Consider the following 14535-nt stretch of genomic DNA (forward strand, 5'->3'; position numbering starts at 1 on the left):
CCATGGGACCACTTGCAAGGGAGATCCACAGATCAGGATCCCTTTGCCTCCTGCTTTTCAGTATGCATGGGGTGCCACGGCGAGCCCTCAACCAGAAAGGGTATCTCTGTGCCATCAGCTCCATCATAGCTGAAACAGGGGATGAGTCTGGAGCTGAGCACCACTTCTGCATGACAGAATCACTCTAGTCCATACCCGGAGAGGTGCTTCTTGAAGTACAAGAGGAAAAGCATTTAATATCTCCATACTTTTGTACACATCTGTAAAAGGCCAGTACCAACAGTTCTTCTACCCCTTCGGAAAGCCTTTTCAGCTTGTAGGCTGGTTGGTATCCCAACATAGTATGTGTAGCATACAATGAATGGGAACAACTGTACCTTTGTAGTACAGTTTCTTGAAACCCCATGATGTTCTCTAGAAAATCCCACATGACTTGAGCACAGGGACAGATCTGAATCTCAGGTCTTTCGGAAAGATAGAAGAGCTGGCAGCTGCCTCTTCCACTCCCCTTTCTTCTCTCCACCTCCAAATAAAGCAGCAGCATCATGATAACATCAGAGTCTAAACAACATCTGGCTTCCTCCGGGCCAGTAACGTTCCCCTACTGCAATACGCATCCCTCTTCTGGGTCCTCTGCAGGACTTCACTTCTCAGTCCCTTCCTTCTCCTCTTGACTCTCTGTCGTATCCTGAACTGTCCATATCAACTAAAGGCCAGACTAGAGCCTCATCAGGGCTGCGCATGGGCTAGGAGTGTACTGGCTGCTCAGCTGGCTAGTGAGAGGAACAAGCAACTGCTTTCCTCCTCCTGTTACCTTTCCTGCACTGAGGACTCTACACAATCACTAGATTTCGCAAAACTGGTAAAAACTTCTTAGGTTTGAGATATATCTCTGCATCAAACTCACCTGAAAAGGACCAATGGCTTCAAAAGCGGTGGGGAAGTGGGAAAATGGAGCAGGATAGGCAGTGCAGTCACGTCAGCATTGTTTTCTTAGGAAGTGAAACCTAAAGAGTAGCAGCATCATATAGTGGTATTTATCGCCTGTCCTCCTGTACTAGTTTAAGATGAAAGCACGGTCAGGGCTGGATTCATCTGTTTTGCAGATGAGAGAGGATGCACAATTGCTGTAACACTGTGACTGATCACCTCTGCTGCTGCTGCTCTGGACAGATAAGGAGCAGAGGCCTTCCAGTGACTATGTCCCTAATTGTTGTTGTAAACACTGTCAGGAAAGGTTTGAGCTATTCGGTGCTGTCCTTTCTTGTATTTTCTCAATTTCCTCTCCTCATTTTGTTCTGTATGTTTTTAATTTAACACTTTTGCTTTTAATTTTCTGAATATATGAGCACACATGCTCACTGTTACTTGTCCTGGACAAATTGGCACATGCAAGTGCCTTCTACTTCCCAGTTCCAAGAGAACAAGTGGTCTTGCGCAGGTGGTGTAGGGCACGCTAGAGACTTGGCTCTGGACTTCTGACAAGGCAGTAGTAAAAACCATTAAGCTGAGTTCAGGGTATTGGCTCTGAAATATCTGCAAGTCTGGAGCGGCAACTGGAGATGAAACGTGCAGAGTGACTCACCAGAGGTTATTTTCACTGAGGTTATTGCTGCAGTGAAGGAATGAAAGGGAAAACAAGAATCTGAGCAAGTGGCAGTTATTTCCATTTGCTCATATCGTTGTTTTGGAGCACAGAGTGTGGTTTGGAGCACAGACCTGCAAGTGTACAGGGAGAGAAGAGCTACAGGAAAATATCTCCTCTCTTTCAAGCACGAAATAATAAATACATCCTGGATGAACAGTAGGAGTGAAAAGTTTGCAAGTACATGTCATGAGGGAGCAAATGACAGAAAATTAGGGCTCTTTGTGAAATTTGTGAAATCCTGATTGTGTTTTTATTCTAGATTGTGGAAGGAGGTTCTGAGCAAAGATGAAAGGACTTGGCAATGTTTGTTTTTGGCGTGGTCAGAAAGCAACCTTCCAGACTGTTCACATAAGAAATTATTTGTTAGGAAGACTGTCCAACTTAACTGGGCTCCTTCCATAAACCCTTGCAGTAGTCAGGTATTGCTGTGACCTTGCATTAAAAATCTCATGCTCTTTTTTTCTGGAATTCTTCTGAGTGTTACTTGGGTGGAGGAAAGAGAAAGGAGCCCATAGCTCGTTTGTCTCCCATCTCAGCTCAAGGAGATGATTATCAATGGAAAGCCAAGAGGGACTAAATTAAGAAGGGTCAAAGGAGGGTCCTTCCCAATGAAAAGGCTGCCACGTGTACTGCTTCAGAGCAAGCCTTGTACAACAGTTACAGGAGGCTTGTCAGCTTTGCATTTAGCCTGTGGGGTTTAATGCAACAGGAATGTGGAATGTGTTTACAAGGTAGCAGTTATTGCTGAAATATGTGAGTGCTGTTGCCTGGGGAAATTTCAGAGGGCTGAGACTGCACTGACGGTGGCTGTACCCCTTGGACTGTCCATGTGGATTTTGGGGAAGAAACTGGACTCTGAGTCTGCACTCAGAGCCCTGCAGAGGGAATGCAAGGGATGATGCTTCCCTTCCCCACCGTTTCCCGCTGTCCTCCCACTGCTCTAGTTGGATCTCACTCCATCCTCGCTGCTCCTTCGTACTAGGATGACCCCGGGAGTGAACTGGTCCTTGGGCTGGAGACATGGCTTCTTGTTATCCCTGCATCCGAGGGGACTCCAGGTTAGCACACGACTGCAGCCGGTTTGGCAGAGTGGTGTGGACTGAAGTAAGGCAAAGCTGAGTGAGTGCTAAGGACTGAGAGCCCCTGATGGCATCTCTCACGAGCAGCTCCTGCTTATGATCTGGCTGGTCTCAACTGGTAGGCTGGTGTGTCTCTGCCTGGAAGGGCTCGGGCTTCTCTTAGAATATTTAATTCATTCTCTTCGCACTCCCTACTTTCATTCTATTTTTCTCTGCTTTAAATATCCAATATTAAAACTGTTCTGCACACGGTCTGTAGATGATCCCAATGATTATTTCATCCTTCCAGCACAGGAATTCCAAAGGAAACCAGTAAAGCCCAGCATAGTCTCTTTATTTCATGCACATCACTTGTGTTTGGTGAAACCGGACCGTATTTTTCATCGCGCTAGTGGCAAAATATTTGGAAGTAGGCCTGTGATATAGCTGTATTCTGTGTTCAGGTGAACCTGACATTCAAAAAGATTTGTCATTAACTTTTAAAGAAACTTAATAAAACTGTTAAAATGACACTGTTGCCTATACCAATGGAGCTGAGAGTGAATACTCAATGCTGTACGGATGGGCTTGGAAAGGATGGAAATTGGCACACATTCAGCTCTGATGTTAGCAATTGCCTTCATTGTCTGGTTAGCTTGGCCCACTGAGTTTTCTTCAGAATAGCAGGTAAAGCTGAATAAGTATCTCATTCTGGGTAGCACTAAATGCTTTCGGCGTCTTAAACTCCCATTAACCTTTGCACTGTATAAGAACACACTTACATTAGGTTAATTGATGGGGCAGCAGGTCTAAGTGCGTTGTTGCTCAGGGCTTGCTGTGGTTCCAGGGGGCTCTTATTCTTTCTTTGCTACAAAATAAGTTTGTGTGGGTGTATATAGGTGTATAGACAATTTATTGTATTCATGGTTTTCCAAAAAGCAAGGAAGGATCAATGAAAGCCCTGTTACATTTCTTTGAATTTAAAGGCACTGAAACCTTACAACAACATTCATATTTCTACTCATTCCGAATACCAGAAGACCTGGTATAATTATTTTTGTGAAATAGCTTCAGGAATGTTCCCAGCGCTGAATTCAAGAATAATTGCAATTGCGACACGTAGAATCAAGTGTAATTTTGTTCTAACTAAAGCAAGACATTTTACTTTTCTTCTGCTTTTTAAGGAGAGGCACAGTGAAATTTTAAATCTTTACTGACCCTTGACTCTGAGTGAGATTCAGCTGCTACTGTACAAAAATGATTAATTTCTTCTGAGCATTATTAGACAAAGTACTCTATGTGAACAGTTGTTTAAGTTAAAAATATGGATTGTGCTTCTTTCACTAAAGACGGCTGATACAAGCCTAAAACACTGGTTGTATGTTGAGCTGTTTGTGCTCCTAAATGTAGCAGAGGATCTCTGGTAGGGAGCCAGCCGGGGGAGGTCTTGTGTCTTTGTGTAAAACAGCTATGCCTTTATTATCCCTGTGTGCTGAGAAAACCAGTGTGGCTTTATTATTCTAGCAGGTCTTTTAATAACGCTTTCCATGTTGGTGGAATAGATCTCCTGGCCCCTCTATTAAATCACAAAAAACAGAGAATGGAAAGCAAGAAGGAAAGAGTTACTCTGTGGGAATAAGACATTCCACATGAGTTTGCTTTATTATTTTGCCAATGCGAACACACACACCCCCACACCCCACCCTCCCCCCCCCTTTTTAATTCTTTTATTGTTTGGTTTACTTTGTTGTTGGGTTAAAGAAAGCATGCAAGCTAAGGCTTTTCCCATGAACAAAATATGACCTTTGTCAAGGTGTATACCTTGGAGTTACTGAGCAGAGTTCCCTTCACCCTTCTAGGGGGCAGCCTGTTCCTTGTATTATCCAGGACATCAGATCAGCCAATCACAGTTGTGCCTTCCAACCTCTTATGTTTGTCTGTTCTGTCGCAGTGCACTTTTTTAAAAACAAAGAGCTCACTCTTCAAAAGCTACTTGGGAGGAAAGTTTACTTTACGGAGTATTTGTCACTTGTCTCAGAAACGCTGGGGAAAGGAAGCTCAATTCTTGGGAAAAAAAACAGGTAGGGAGAGCAGGGTTTTTCCCACTATTGCCTGGAAATGCACTATGCTTGTAATAGAGAAAGGAATGTGCTGTTGCCAGGGGCACAGGGGAAGGGCTGGTGAGGATCTGACACAAGAATCTGTACAGCTTTGGAATAACAGGAGTAGATGCATCAGAGGGGAGTTTTGGTTGGTTAGGGGAAGGGAAACACACACTTGCAATGAAAGAAGCAAGTGAAAATGACTGAACACCCAGAAAACTCATTGAAAGGCTGCTGCACCTGCTGCCTCTCCTGTTTTTCCTGTTGTAGCCCATGAAGTCCAACATGCTGTTCATGGCAGGTCTTGCCCTGTTTGCACAAAGCCTCGGAAGGGGAGCCCATTCAGGGAGCTATATCCTATCTCGCCTCTTCCTTTTAGCAGGTATTTTATTACTTGGCTTCCCTTGATGTCCCTTCTATCAGTGATCACAGGGATTTCGGGCACCACCTTACGTTTGCACAGAGTGCAACAGGGGTTTAGAGTAATAGGTGAGAGTACTGCGAAGGAAAGGGCTGGTGCAGAAAGATAGTAGCATGTCAGTACTTATAGAATAGCTAGTCCCTGTGCACAGCTTGCTATTCCTCCACCTCCCCTGCTGCTGGAGGTGGAGGAATAGCAACTCTGGCACAAGGAGCAGCATTGGAAGAGATTATGTGTTGGTGCAACTAACATTTGTTAGTCATTTCTGAGAGAAAGGGCAAATCATTCACAGTTAACTATTCATTTTGACAGCAACTGGGAAGAGGATCCTTAAAGGGCAGAGTTTTCAAGAGGAGGGCATTGACTGTGTTGAGGCTGGGTGCTCTCAACTAGGTGCCGGCCTAGGACCCACACAGGCAGGGACAGGATGCGTAACAAAGCTACTCACAGCCAGCCTTGCTCAGAGCATGAGTGGCATGCAGGCTCTCACCACACCATTGTGGTTGCACAGTGTACATGTTCTAATAACGCGAGAGCATGCTACAAGGGTAGCAGTAGCTGGAGAAAATGTCAGCCATAAGCAAAGAAACAAAACTTTTCTTAACCAGTAATGCAGATAAGAAAAGATGGGGAAGGTGCACCTGGTTCAGTGTGAGACCGAGGAAGATGGATAATGAACTGCTGTGCTTTAGACAGCAAACCATTGTGAAAAGACCACGTTTTAAAGATGGTGTCCCCATGGATATCAGTCAGTGTAAACGAGTAGGTGCTAACAGCATCTGTTCTGAATTATTAAAACAAGGAGAGAACACATGAAGTCAGAGACTTTGCAAAGTAATACTGTTAATTTACTGATTCAAACCATTTTAGCAAAACGGAAGGAGATGATCATCTGTCCAACTCTGAAAATGAAAGGCAGAGCGGTATATAAAGTGACAGAGGTTTTCTCTTCTTGGTTTGGCATGAATTTTGTCTTTGATATTTTGTATTGATTTGGCAGAGGAAAACAGTGCAGTTTTCTTTAAAAAATATTTCTTCTCTGGGCGAATTCTTTTTAATAATTCAAACAGGATAGGAATGCAGCTACAGTATATACAGATCCTGTATAGGTGTGACATATGCTGTTCTAGAAAGGCAGGGTGGCCCTTCAGTCACAGTGCTGGGACCCCAGATAAAGCTCCTGCAGTAGCTGTGCATATGTAAGCGTGCACTCAGGTGCCTTTGTTCATTTGATGTAAAAGTTGGAGGCTGAATAAAAAGTGAAATCTCTGTTACTTTGCCGTAAAGACAGGTCTGGAGCAGGAAGATTTATGACTTTTGAAAGGGTGTTACAGTTGTTATTGAATTCTCCTGTCCCTCTATGTAAGCTTTTTGGATGTGTTTATACAAACTAATTGGATTCCCAGAGACCTGCATCTCACTCATGTGGACACTCCTAATACCTGGGCTCATATGTGCCCTGCTAGCTCAGGGGAAGCACTTAACTGTGCTTCCTAGACATCCTCTTGCAGAAGTGGGGTAGAGAGGTTTATCTTAGTAACGTAAGCTCAAGATGATGGATGACTTCTGGAAAGGGTTTTGTAATTGGACATGCTGAGAGCGATTTATTTTTGGCTAGGCTCAACTGTTATCTCTTGGGAGCACTGAAAGTGGTTTGAGAGCGTGAAAGGGGTGGTAATGTTGGGATCTTTGCTAGTAGGAGAAGGTCTGAGCAAAGAAGCATGTTGAACAGCAGGATTTCTTGCACTGTGCAAATTCCTCCCCATCACAGTCTCATTGCCTGGCTCTCCTACACTTCCTTCTACCACGCCCTGTTGGACAATGTTTCAGCACACGTCTCCCCTAGCTGCAGGGATAAACCTTTGCTTGGGAGGCAGATGATAACAACAAGCTTTTGGACCTGTGCTGTGCCAAGGAGTGGTGTCCTGGGACTGTGTTCAGATGGTGCTCTCACCAGTGCATATGCCAGAGAGCTGGAGCATCTCCAGAGATGTGAAAGCTCTGCTGATGTACCTGCTGCTGGCAGGGGATTGTGGTGGGCACCCTGGGCTTGCTCTCTCTAGAAACTTCAAGCTGTCCCTTTTCTGTGGTACATGTAACACGAGAAGGGGCTGCATCACCCATGAATGGTGCCTTCATTTCAGATCTGAGCCCTCAGAGAGGAGTGGGTAAGGAAAAACTTCTTTAGTCTTGACCTGTGGTATTTAGGATGTCTTTGGTTCGGTTACTGCCTCAGCTAGAGGAATCTTTCTGAGTATTTGAGTTTTCTTTATATCCCCAGAATGCCTACATTTTCTTTCCCAAATAGAATCATAGAATAGATTAATGGAATGGTTTGGGTTGGAAGGGATCTTAAAGATCACCTAGTTCCACCCCATCCTTGTCATGGGCAGAGACACCTTCCACTAGATCAGGTAGACTCAAAGCATCATGCAACCTGGCCTTGAACACTTTCAGGGATGGGGCAGCCACAGCTTCTCTGGGCAACCTGTTCCAGTGCCTCACCACCCTCATACTGTAGAATTTCTGCCTTACACCCAATCTAAATCTATCCTCCTTCAGTTTAAACTAGTATGCCTTGTTCTGTTACTACATGCCCTTGTAAAAATTCCCTCTCTAATTTCCCTGCAGGCCCATTTTAAGTATTGGAAGGCTGCTGTAAGGTCTCCCTGGAGCCTTCTCTTCTCCAGGCTGAACAATCCCAACTCTCTCAGCCTGTCTTTATAGGAGAGGTGCTCCAGCCCTCTGGTCGTTTGTGTGGTGCTCCTCTGGAACTGCTCAAGGGGGTCTGTTCTCTCTTGTACTGGGTGCCCGAGAGCTGGATGCAGATTTCCAGGTGGGGTCTTGTGAGAGAGGAGTAGAGGGGGAGAATCACCTCCCTTGACCTGCTGGCCACATGGCTTTTGATGCAGCCCAGGATACAATTGGCTTTCTGGGCTGCAAGCGCACGTTGCTGGGTCATGTTGAGGTTCTTGTCAACCAAGTCCTTCTCCTCAGGGCTACTCTTAATTCATTCTTTATCCATCCTGTATTTGCTCTTAGGAATGTCCCAACCCATGTGCAGGACCTTGTTGATCATCAATAGGTTTGCACAGGCCCACCTCTCAAGTCTGTCCAGGTCCCTCTGGATGGAATCCCTTCCCTCCAGTGTATTGACCCTATCACACAGCATCAGCAAACCTGCTAAGGGTGCACTCAATCCCCCTGTCCATGTCACCAACAAAGACATTAAACAACACCATTCCCACTACTGACCCCTGAGGAATGCCACTCATCACTGGTGTCTGCTTGGATATTGAGCCAAGTGACTTGCAACTCTTTGAGTGTGACCATGCAGCCAATTCCTTATCCATCAAGTGGTCCATCCATCACATCCACAAGGCTATGTAATACGAGTAGGAATTTTAGTACATGATACTGGAGAGAGGAAAGGCAGGTCTTCATCTCATGTGAAATATTTTCCCTAAATTCAGGTTGTTTTTTTTTTTCACCTTAATTCTGGATATTTCTTTGCCTACTAGAGACAGAATATTCTTATGCAACACAGGAATAAAAGGTGTAAATTGCTGTTGTTCATTTCAGCTGTGATTTTTTGGTATGCACTTTTGAATGCACTGACAGTTGTGAAGGATAGGAAGGGGAATAAACACTCAATTGTGTTGCCGTATTCCCTCTCTGTTCCCTGCTCTCATAGATGCAGCTGTATTTCTCATATCTTAGTTCATCTAGAAAGGACATGAGAAGGAAGAAAAAAGTGGAAAAAGCCTCTGCTGGGAAAAGTCAAATATTGAAAAAATACTGTTATAAGCTTGAGTAATATTTATCAACTCATCATCAGACATTTTTTGCTTATAAAATCTCATAATAAATTGATAAACCAGGTATCTCTAGTATTCCACTGTGAACAGAACCACACATAAAACACAAAGGGAAAAAAAATAAGAAGAGGAGAAGAGTATGACTGCCAGCAGTGTGGTAAATCTTGCTCTTGCTAACAGAGAAGTAATGCAGACTGCTCCTCTAGGATGCGAATCTTGCTGAGTCTTCATATCATGGGGTGATTTAACTTTAGTGATGGACTTCAGCAAACCCTTGGGGAAACTGGAAATGAGAAAGCTCATCAGCCCAGCTCCACAGCTGAACCTCCAGATCCAAGCACAAGTACACACTGAATCCCACTCCTGCGGGTGGGTGCATATTCAAAGCTGCTAGATTCTATCAGCATTTGTTTGCACAATTACTAAACTCACTGGCTGTCATAGATTTCAGTCAAAGCTTTGAGGAAGATAAAATATAGCTTAAGAGCAAACAATCAAATCTCTGTGTCAGGGAAGTGACAAGCAATTATAGTCATAGCAAGGGTAAACTTTAGCCTCTGTTTTTATTTTTTTCTCCTCTTTAATTATCATGTTATAATCAAATCTTTCATATGCTGAATGTATTAATACTGGGGGGTTTGTTACAGATGCTGAGGAAAAAGCTTGAAAGATTGAAAAGGTGCCTAAAGATATTGTTAAAATACGTTTTACTGAAGGAAAAAAAGGGGAGATATAGATCGAACAGTTCTCTGAGTTTCATATATGTGGGAAAGAAAATAGACTTATCTCAGGGTGGATGGTGAGCAGATGAAAACCGGTGTTTCTCTGTCAGTGATCAGCAAAGGAAGCATTTAAAAGGAAAAACAATTTCCCCCAGGTCAATAAAAATGTCTTCATAAATTTTAAGGTAGAAGTGAATGTAACTGCCTACAGCTAGGTTTGGTAAGGAGATGCTAAGACAGGCAGTGCCCTGCTTGCAGAATGGCACAGAGGATGGTGGCAGCCCTTGGATGCTCAGCAGAGGCCAGTGTCTCTTTGTGTTGTATGAGGATCACTCAGCAAAACACTCAAGCAAGTGGCTAAATCTCATCTTCAGAATTTGCTTAAAATCAAGGTTTGCTAAAATATTATCTGTTGACTTTTAAGCGTACTTCCAAAAGCCCAGCCACCAGCTCACTGCCTGCCAACCATTTCACAACTCCTTCCAGTTGTCTCCTCCTTGCCCCCCATCATCTGTAGGTAAAGGAAGCGGGTACCCATTCATCCATTGATACAAACAAATCTCCCTTGTTAATAGCAGCCGTAAAGCTCTTCCAGCACCCTTGGTACTGGGCAGGTGTCTGTGCTTTGCAGTCCTTATCACAGTGCATATTTGCACTACATAGCGATTGTGGCGAGGGCTGTCACCACCACTGCCTCGTCCTCCTGCATGTCAGTCAGCATGGGCCAGGAAGAGTCACGTCAAACCAAGCTCTGGGCAGTGAACGGTCCCCACAGTTCCCCAGACCTTGTAATTGCACACCGAGTTGAGATGTAGTTTTTATGAAAACCAATATTGCCCATCTGACCCAAACTTCTAGGATTTATTTACCATAATTTAAAATAACTCTGTTCCTACTGGGGACATTGGAGTCTCAGGGTTCCTGCACAGGAGGCAAAGGCCACTGGTGCTTGTGCCCAGTGTCTCCTCCACCCTGAGTGCCTCTGACCTGCACCTTGGGTTGCATTCTGCTTTGCTCCAAAGTCATCTTACCCAGACAACCTTCCACCCTGCACGCTGCCTGGATCTCTTTGGCAGCTCTTCCACAGCTAAGCAGACAAGCCTTCCCTGGGGAGCCATCCAGGGATCACTCTGGCAGCAGTGTTGGGACCTCGTGTACTTGCTTCCTCATGTACTTGCATTCCTGCTAATACTGGTTGAAACCATTTGGCTTCTGCCCTATTTCTGTGTGGTTTCTGTAGTTGAAATAAAAATTTGGTAACCCGTTCATCTCCATCTAAGAGGCCGGTTCTGGCAGGGACAATGGTCCTGCAGGTAGCTAAGTGTCTGCCTAACACTGTTCCTGTTGATAACAACCCTAGAGGTTGGCGAGGGGTATTTTCAATATCCCAGAATTCCATACTAATATTCCTAAAAATACAGCTAATTTTAAACACATCTGACTACAAGTAATTTTGTTACATCTTTCTGTTTCATTGGAGCCTTTGGTATGAGCTGGACAGGCACTACAGCAATTTCCCTTGGAAGCTATTAATCTTCCAACAGCATTTGGATTTCAGTTCCATTAGAAATATGCTTTGCTGATGAGGTAAGGAGCCCTTGTTCTTTCCATAGCATAACTGTTGTATGACACACTTCAAAAACGTGTTTAGAATCAGTATAAATAGTCACTAGCTGATTAAGTCTCCAACAGGCTGCTCTTGCTAATTCAGTTAATTCAGCCTCTTGAACACTCAGTGAAGATTGTAGAGGTTCTGTTTCAAGTACCTTTAAGTTTCTCACCACTGCATAGACTTGTGTGTTGTTTTCTGTTCACATCGTATAAAGATCCTTTGGTAAAAAGGGTTAGATCCAAGTTCTATAGAGGCTGATCTCACAGATCTTCATGTAGTCGGCAGGAGTGAAACAGCTCCTCAGCACAATCATGTCATGGCTCACCATCAGGAGGAACAGGCAGTAAAGTTGCTGAATCCAAAACACTGAATCTTTTCAAAGTAATATTATTCACATTTAAAATCTTTAATTCATAATTATGTGCTCTTTCTGGGGACAATGCTTGTGTAACATGTTGTTTAAGAATCAGTTCTACTTCACACATAGTTGTTGGGTGACACAGAACCAGTGATCTGCTTCTTTTTTTTTTTTTTTTATGGTAGTTGCTGCTTCTGCTGTTGTTTTAACACAGGACTTATTCCTCGCTACTACAGGACCCAGCTGAGTTGGGTAAAGAGCCACAGGACAGCCGTGTTAACCTAGCTTTTGAGTAAGGACTCTACTGGCTATTTCTTTGTTCTCATGAACGAATAGTAGGACTTGGAGTAATCTGACAATCCCAGTGCCAGAGCAGAAGCTAAAGTTCCTTTTATAGTTTGGGAAGTCTTTTCTTTCTCTGGACCTCAAGATACAGGCTCCACTTCTTCTGCCTTGGTAGCTTCTGTCAGTGATTTACTTAACTCTCCTAGCCCTGGTATCCAGGGTCTGCAGTACCCTACTGCAACTAAAAAATCCTCGCAATTGTTTTCTTTGTTACCAGTCGAAGTATTTCTGCCATAGCCTGGACCCGTGGTGGGTCTTCTAATCTTTGTCCTTTTGTTAATATAAACCCTAAATATTTTAATTCCTGAGAATGCAGCTGAAGCTTAGAAAGAGGTGCATGGTGACCTTTTTTCTGCTAAAGCAGTACATAGCCAAGTAGTATCTTTTAAATGATCTTCATATGTCTTGCTGCCAAATAGGAAATCATGTACATATTGTATAAGTCTAGAAGATCCAGGTAATATAATATCTTTCGAATTTTCTCCTTGCCAGCCTGGCATATGATCCTGAAAATAGTTGCAGATGTCAGAGGTGGCTTGGTCCACGTACACACTCGCTGTCAATTCATTGTTAAAATGCTGGAGACTCATCCCCTATATATCAAACCTGTTGCAATCTTCCTCAGTAATCACTGGGGTGTTCCTCTGGCCTCTGTCTACATTCCTGTTCTTCAGTTCAATTTACTCTTGTCTCCTCACAGGCTCTAATCACATTTACCAGATCTCCAGCCACTGTTCAGCAGTTATTGCTATCTGTTTGATTATTACAGTCCCAACCAGGATCAACTGGAGGCCAGGCAGTCTGCCTTCCCCCTGCCTGTAGAGGCAACTCCCCATTCTTATCAACTATCTTATCCTGCTCATCTGGACAAAACAACTATCTCAACAGGTCAACATCGGCCCAGGATGGATCATGTCCTGAACAAATAATATAAAATAATGATGGCCATTATCCCACATCTTCCCTCAGCCTAGGCATTTGATTTCCCCACATAACCAAGTCTTTGGTGTTCCAGAGGTGATGAAGAAAACATGAAGAAAGGAGACCACAAACAGACTACTGCCCTGGAAATGCATTTTAAATTATGGATATTTTGTCCTTGGGCTTGGGATATGTAAAAATTTTGGAAATACTTTTTAATTTAGGACCTTTAATAAACAAAGTGATATTTTGCTTCCAAACAGCACAGAAGAGAGAAGAAAAGAAGAAAATAAATTGTTTAATTTTTGCTTGTATCTCTCTATTATCTATACAAAGAAAGGAATTAAAAGAATTGTTACCTTTTCACAAATTGATTAAAAAAAGAAGAGAAATCAGTATCTGGAAAACACTTCAAATTATAATAATAGAATCATAGAATGGTTTGTATTGGAAGAGACCTTAAAGATCATCTACTTCCAACCCCCCTGCCATGGGCAGGGACACCTCCCACTAGGTCAGGTTGCACAAGGCCCCATCCAACCTGGCCTTGAACATCTCCAGGGATAGGACATCCACAGCTTCTGTGGGCAACAAATTAGATATAAATGAAGGAAAAATACGTGCAGTTCCTTACTAACATTACTTGTACACATTACCCAAGTGCTGTAGTTATGACAAAGACATGTTGTTTGTGTTCCTGGATAGATGCAGAGAGGGGGAGTCATAGAAGCCCACCTCCTTTGATGCGTGCTTTTAGTAGCATTTGAGAATCTCATCAAACTCAGTTTTCAGTCAAGGTAGGCTAGCTGGTTAACTGAACCAGAAAGTACTATTGTCTTATGAAAGTGGAAATGCTCTGTGGAATTTATTATACCGTAGCCTAATAAGCTTTATCCTATGGGATATTTTTATATTTTCTATGTATTTATGTATAGATATAATACGTATACTTAGACATAGATTGTCTATGTATTTATATAGGAAAATATACACATAATATATTATTTTGTAATGTTGTATTTTAGTAATTGGCCTATATACACATATACAGGGAAGTACTGTTATTTTGTTGATACGACTGACACTTTTTCTTCCTCCTTTAGTGACTGTCACATGAATTCCTCCAGGATAATGGACCCTAAGATGCGAGAGACTGAAGGAGATGGAGAGGACAATTCAGGTATAATTGCTCCCTTCTGCAGTGAATGAAAAGTACTGTAACTTCTTGAGCTTCAATGCCTTAGCTCTCTCATAGAAGTAAATCTGTTTGGTTGGAGAATGCATTCTCCCTTTCTCTCCTCCAGTCTCCCAAAGCTGTTACATTTTTGACATTTTCAGAGGCTTGAATAAGACTTCTATAGCATCTTGTGACCAAGTTAACTTTTTTTACCCATCAAGATCCAGTGATAAGTGAAATGCTGACAAGCATGTCTCACAGTGCCGTCATACCAGCTTATATGGGACAGGCGCAAGTTGTTGGAGTGTCTTGCACAAATGATTTAATTTCAAGTGTTTTCCTTCACAGAGCTT

General features: G+C 43.1%; 1 protein-coding gene across 3 annotated transcripts in view; it reads left to right on the forward strand.

Moving 5' to 3' along the window:
* The window catches only part of CRACDL (CRACD like), a 68787-nt gene that overhangs the window by 27004 nt on the left and 27248 nt on the right, over positions 1-14535 (forward strand). Inside the window, exons 1-2 of one of the 3 annotated variants that reach the window (XM_054055959.1) lie at positions 4767-4787; positions 14109-14185. In XM_054055959.1, the coding sequence (XP_053911934.1) occupies positions 14119-14185 (67 nt within the window). In that variant the 5' untranslated portion in view covers positions 4767-4787; positions 14109-14118. Of the gene's footprint in view, positions 1-4766; positions 4788-13321; positions 13803-14108; positions 14186-14535 lie in introns of those variants that run through there. The other 2 variants (XM_054055958.1, XM_054055957.1) reach the window with 2 other exon arrangements.

This window comes from Cuculus canorus, chromosome 1 (genome assembly GCF_017976375.1).
Source record: "Cuculus canorus isolate bCucCan1 chromosome 1, bCucCan1.pri, whole genome shotgun sequence".
Classification (NCBI taxonomy): Eukaryota; Metazoa; Chordata; class Aves; order Cuculiformes; family Cuculidae; genus Cuculus; species Cuculus canorus.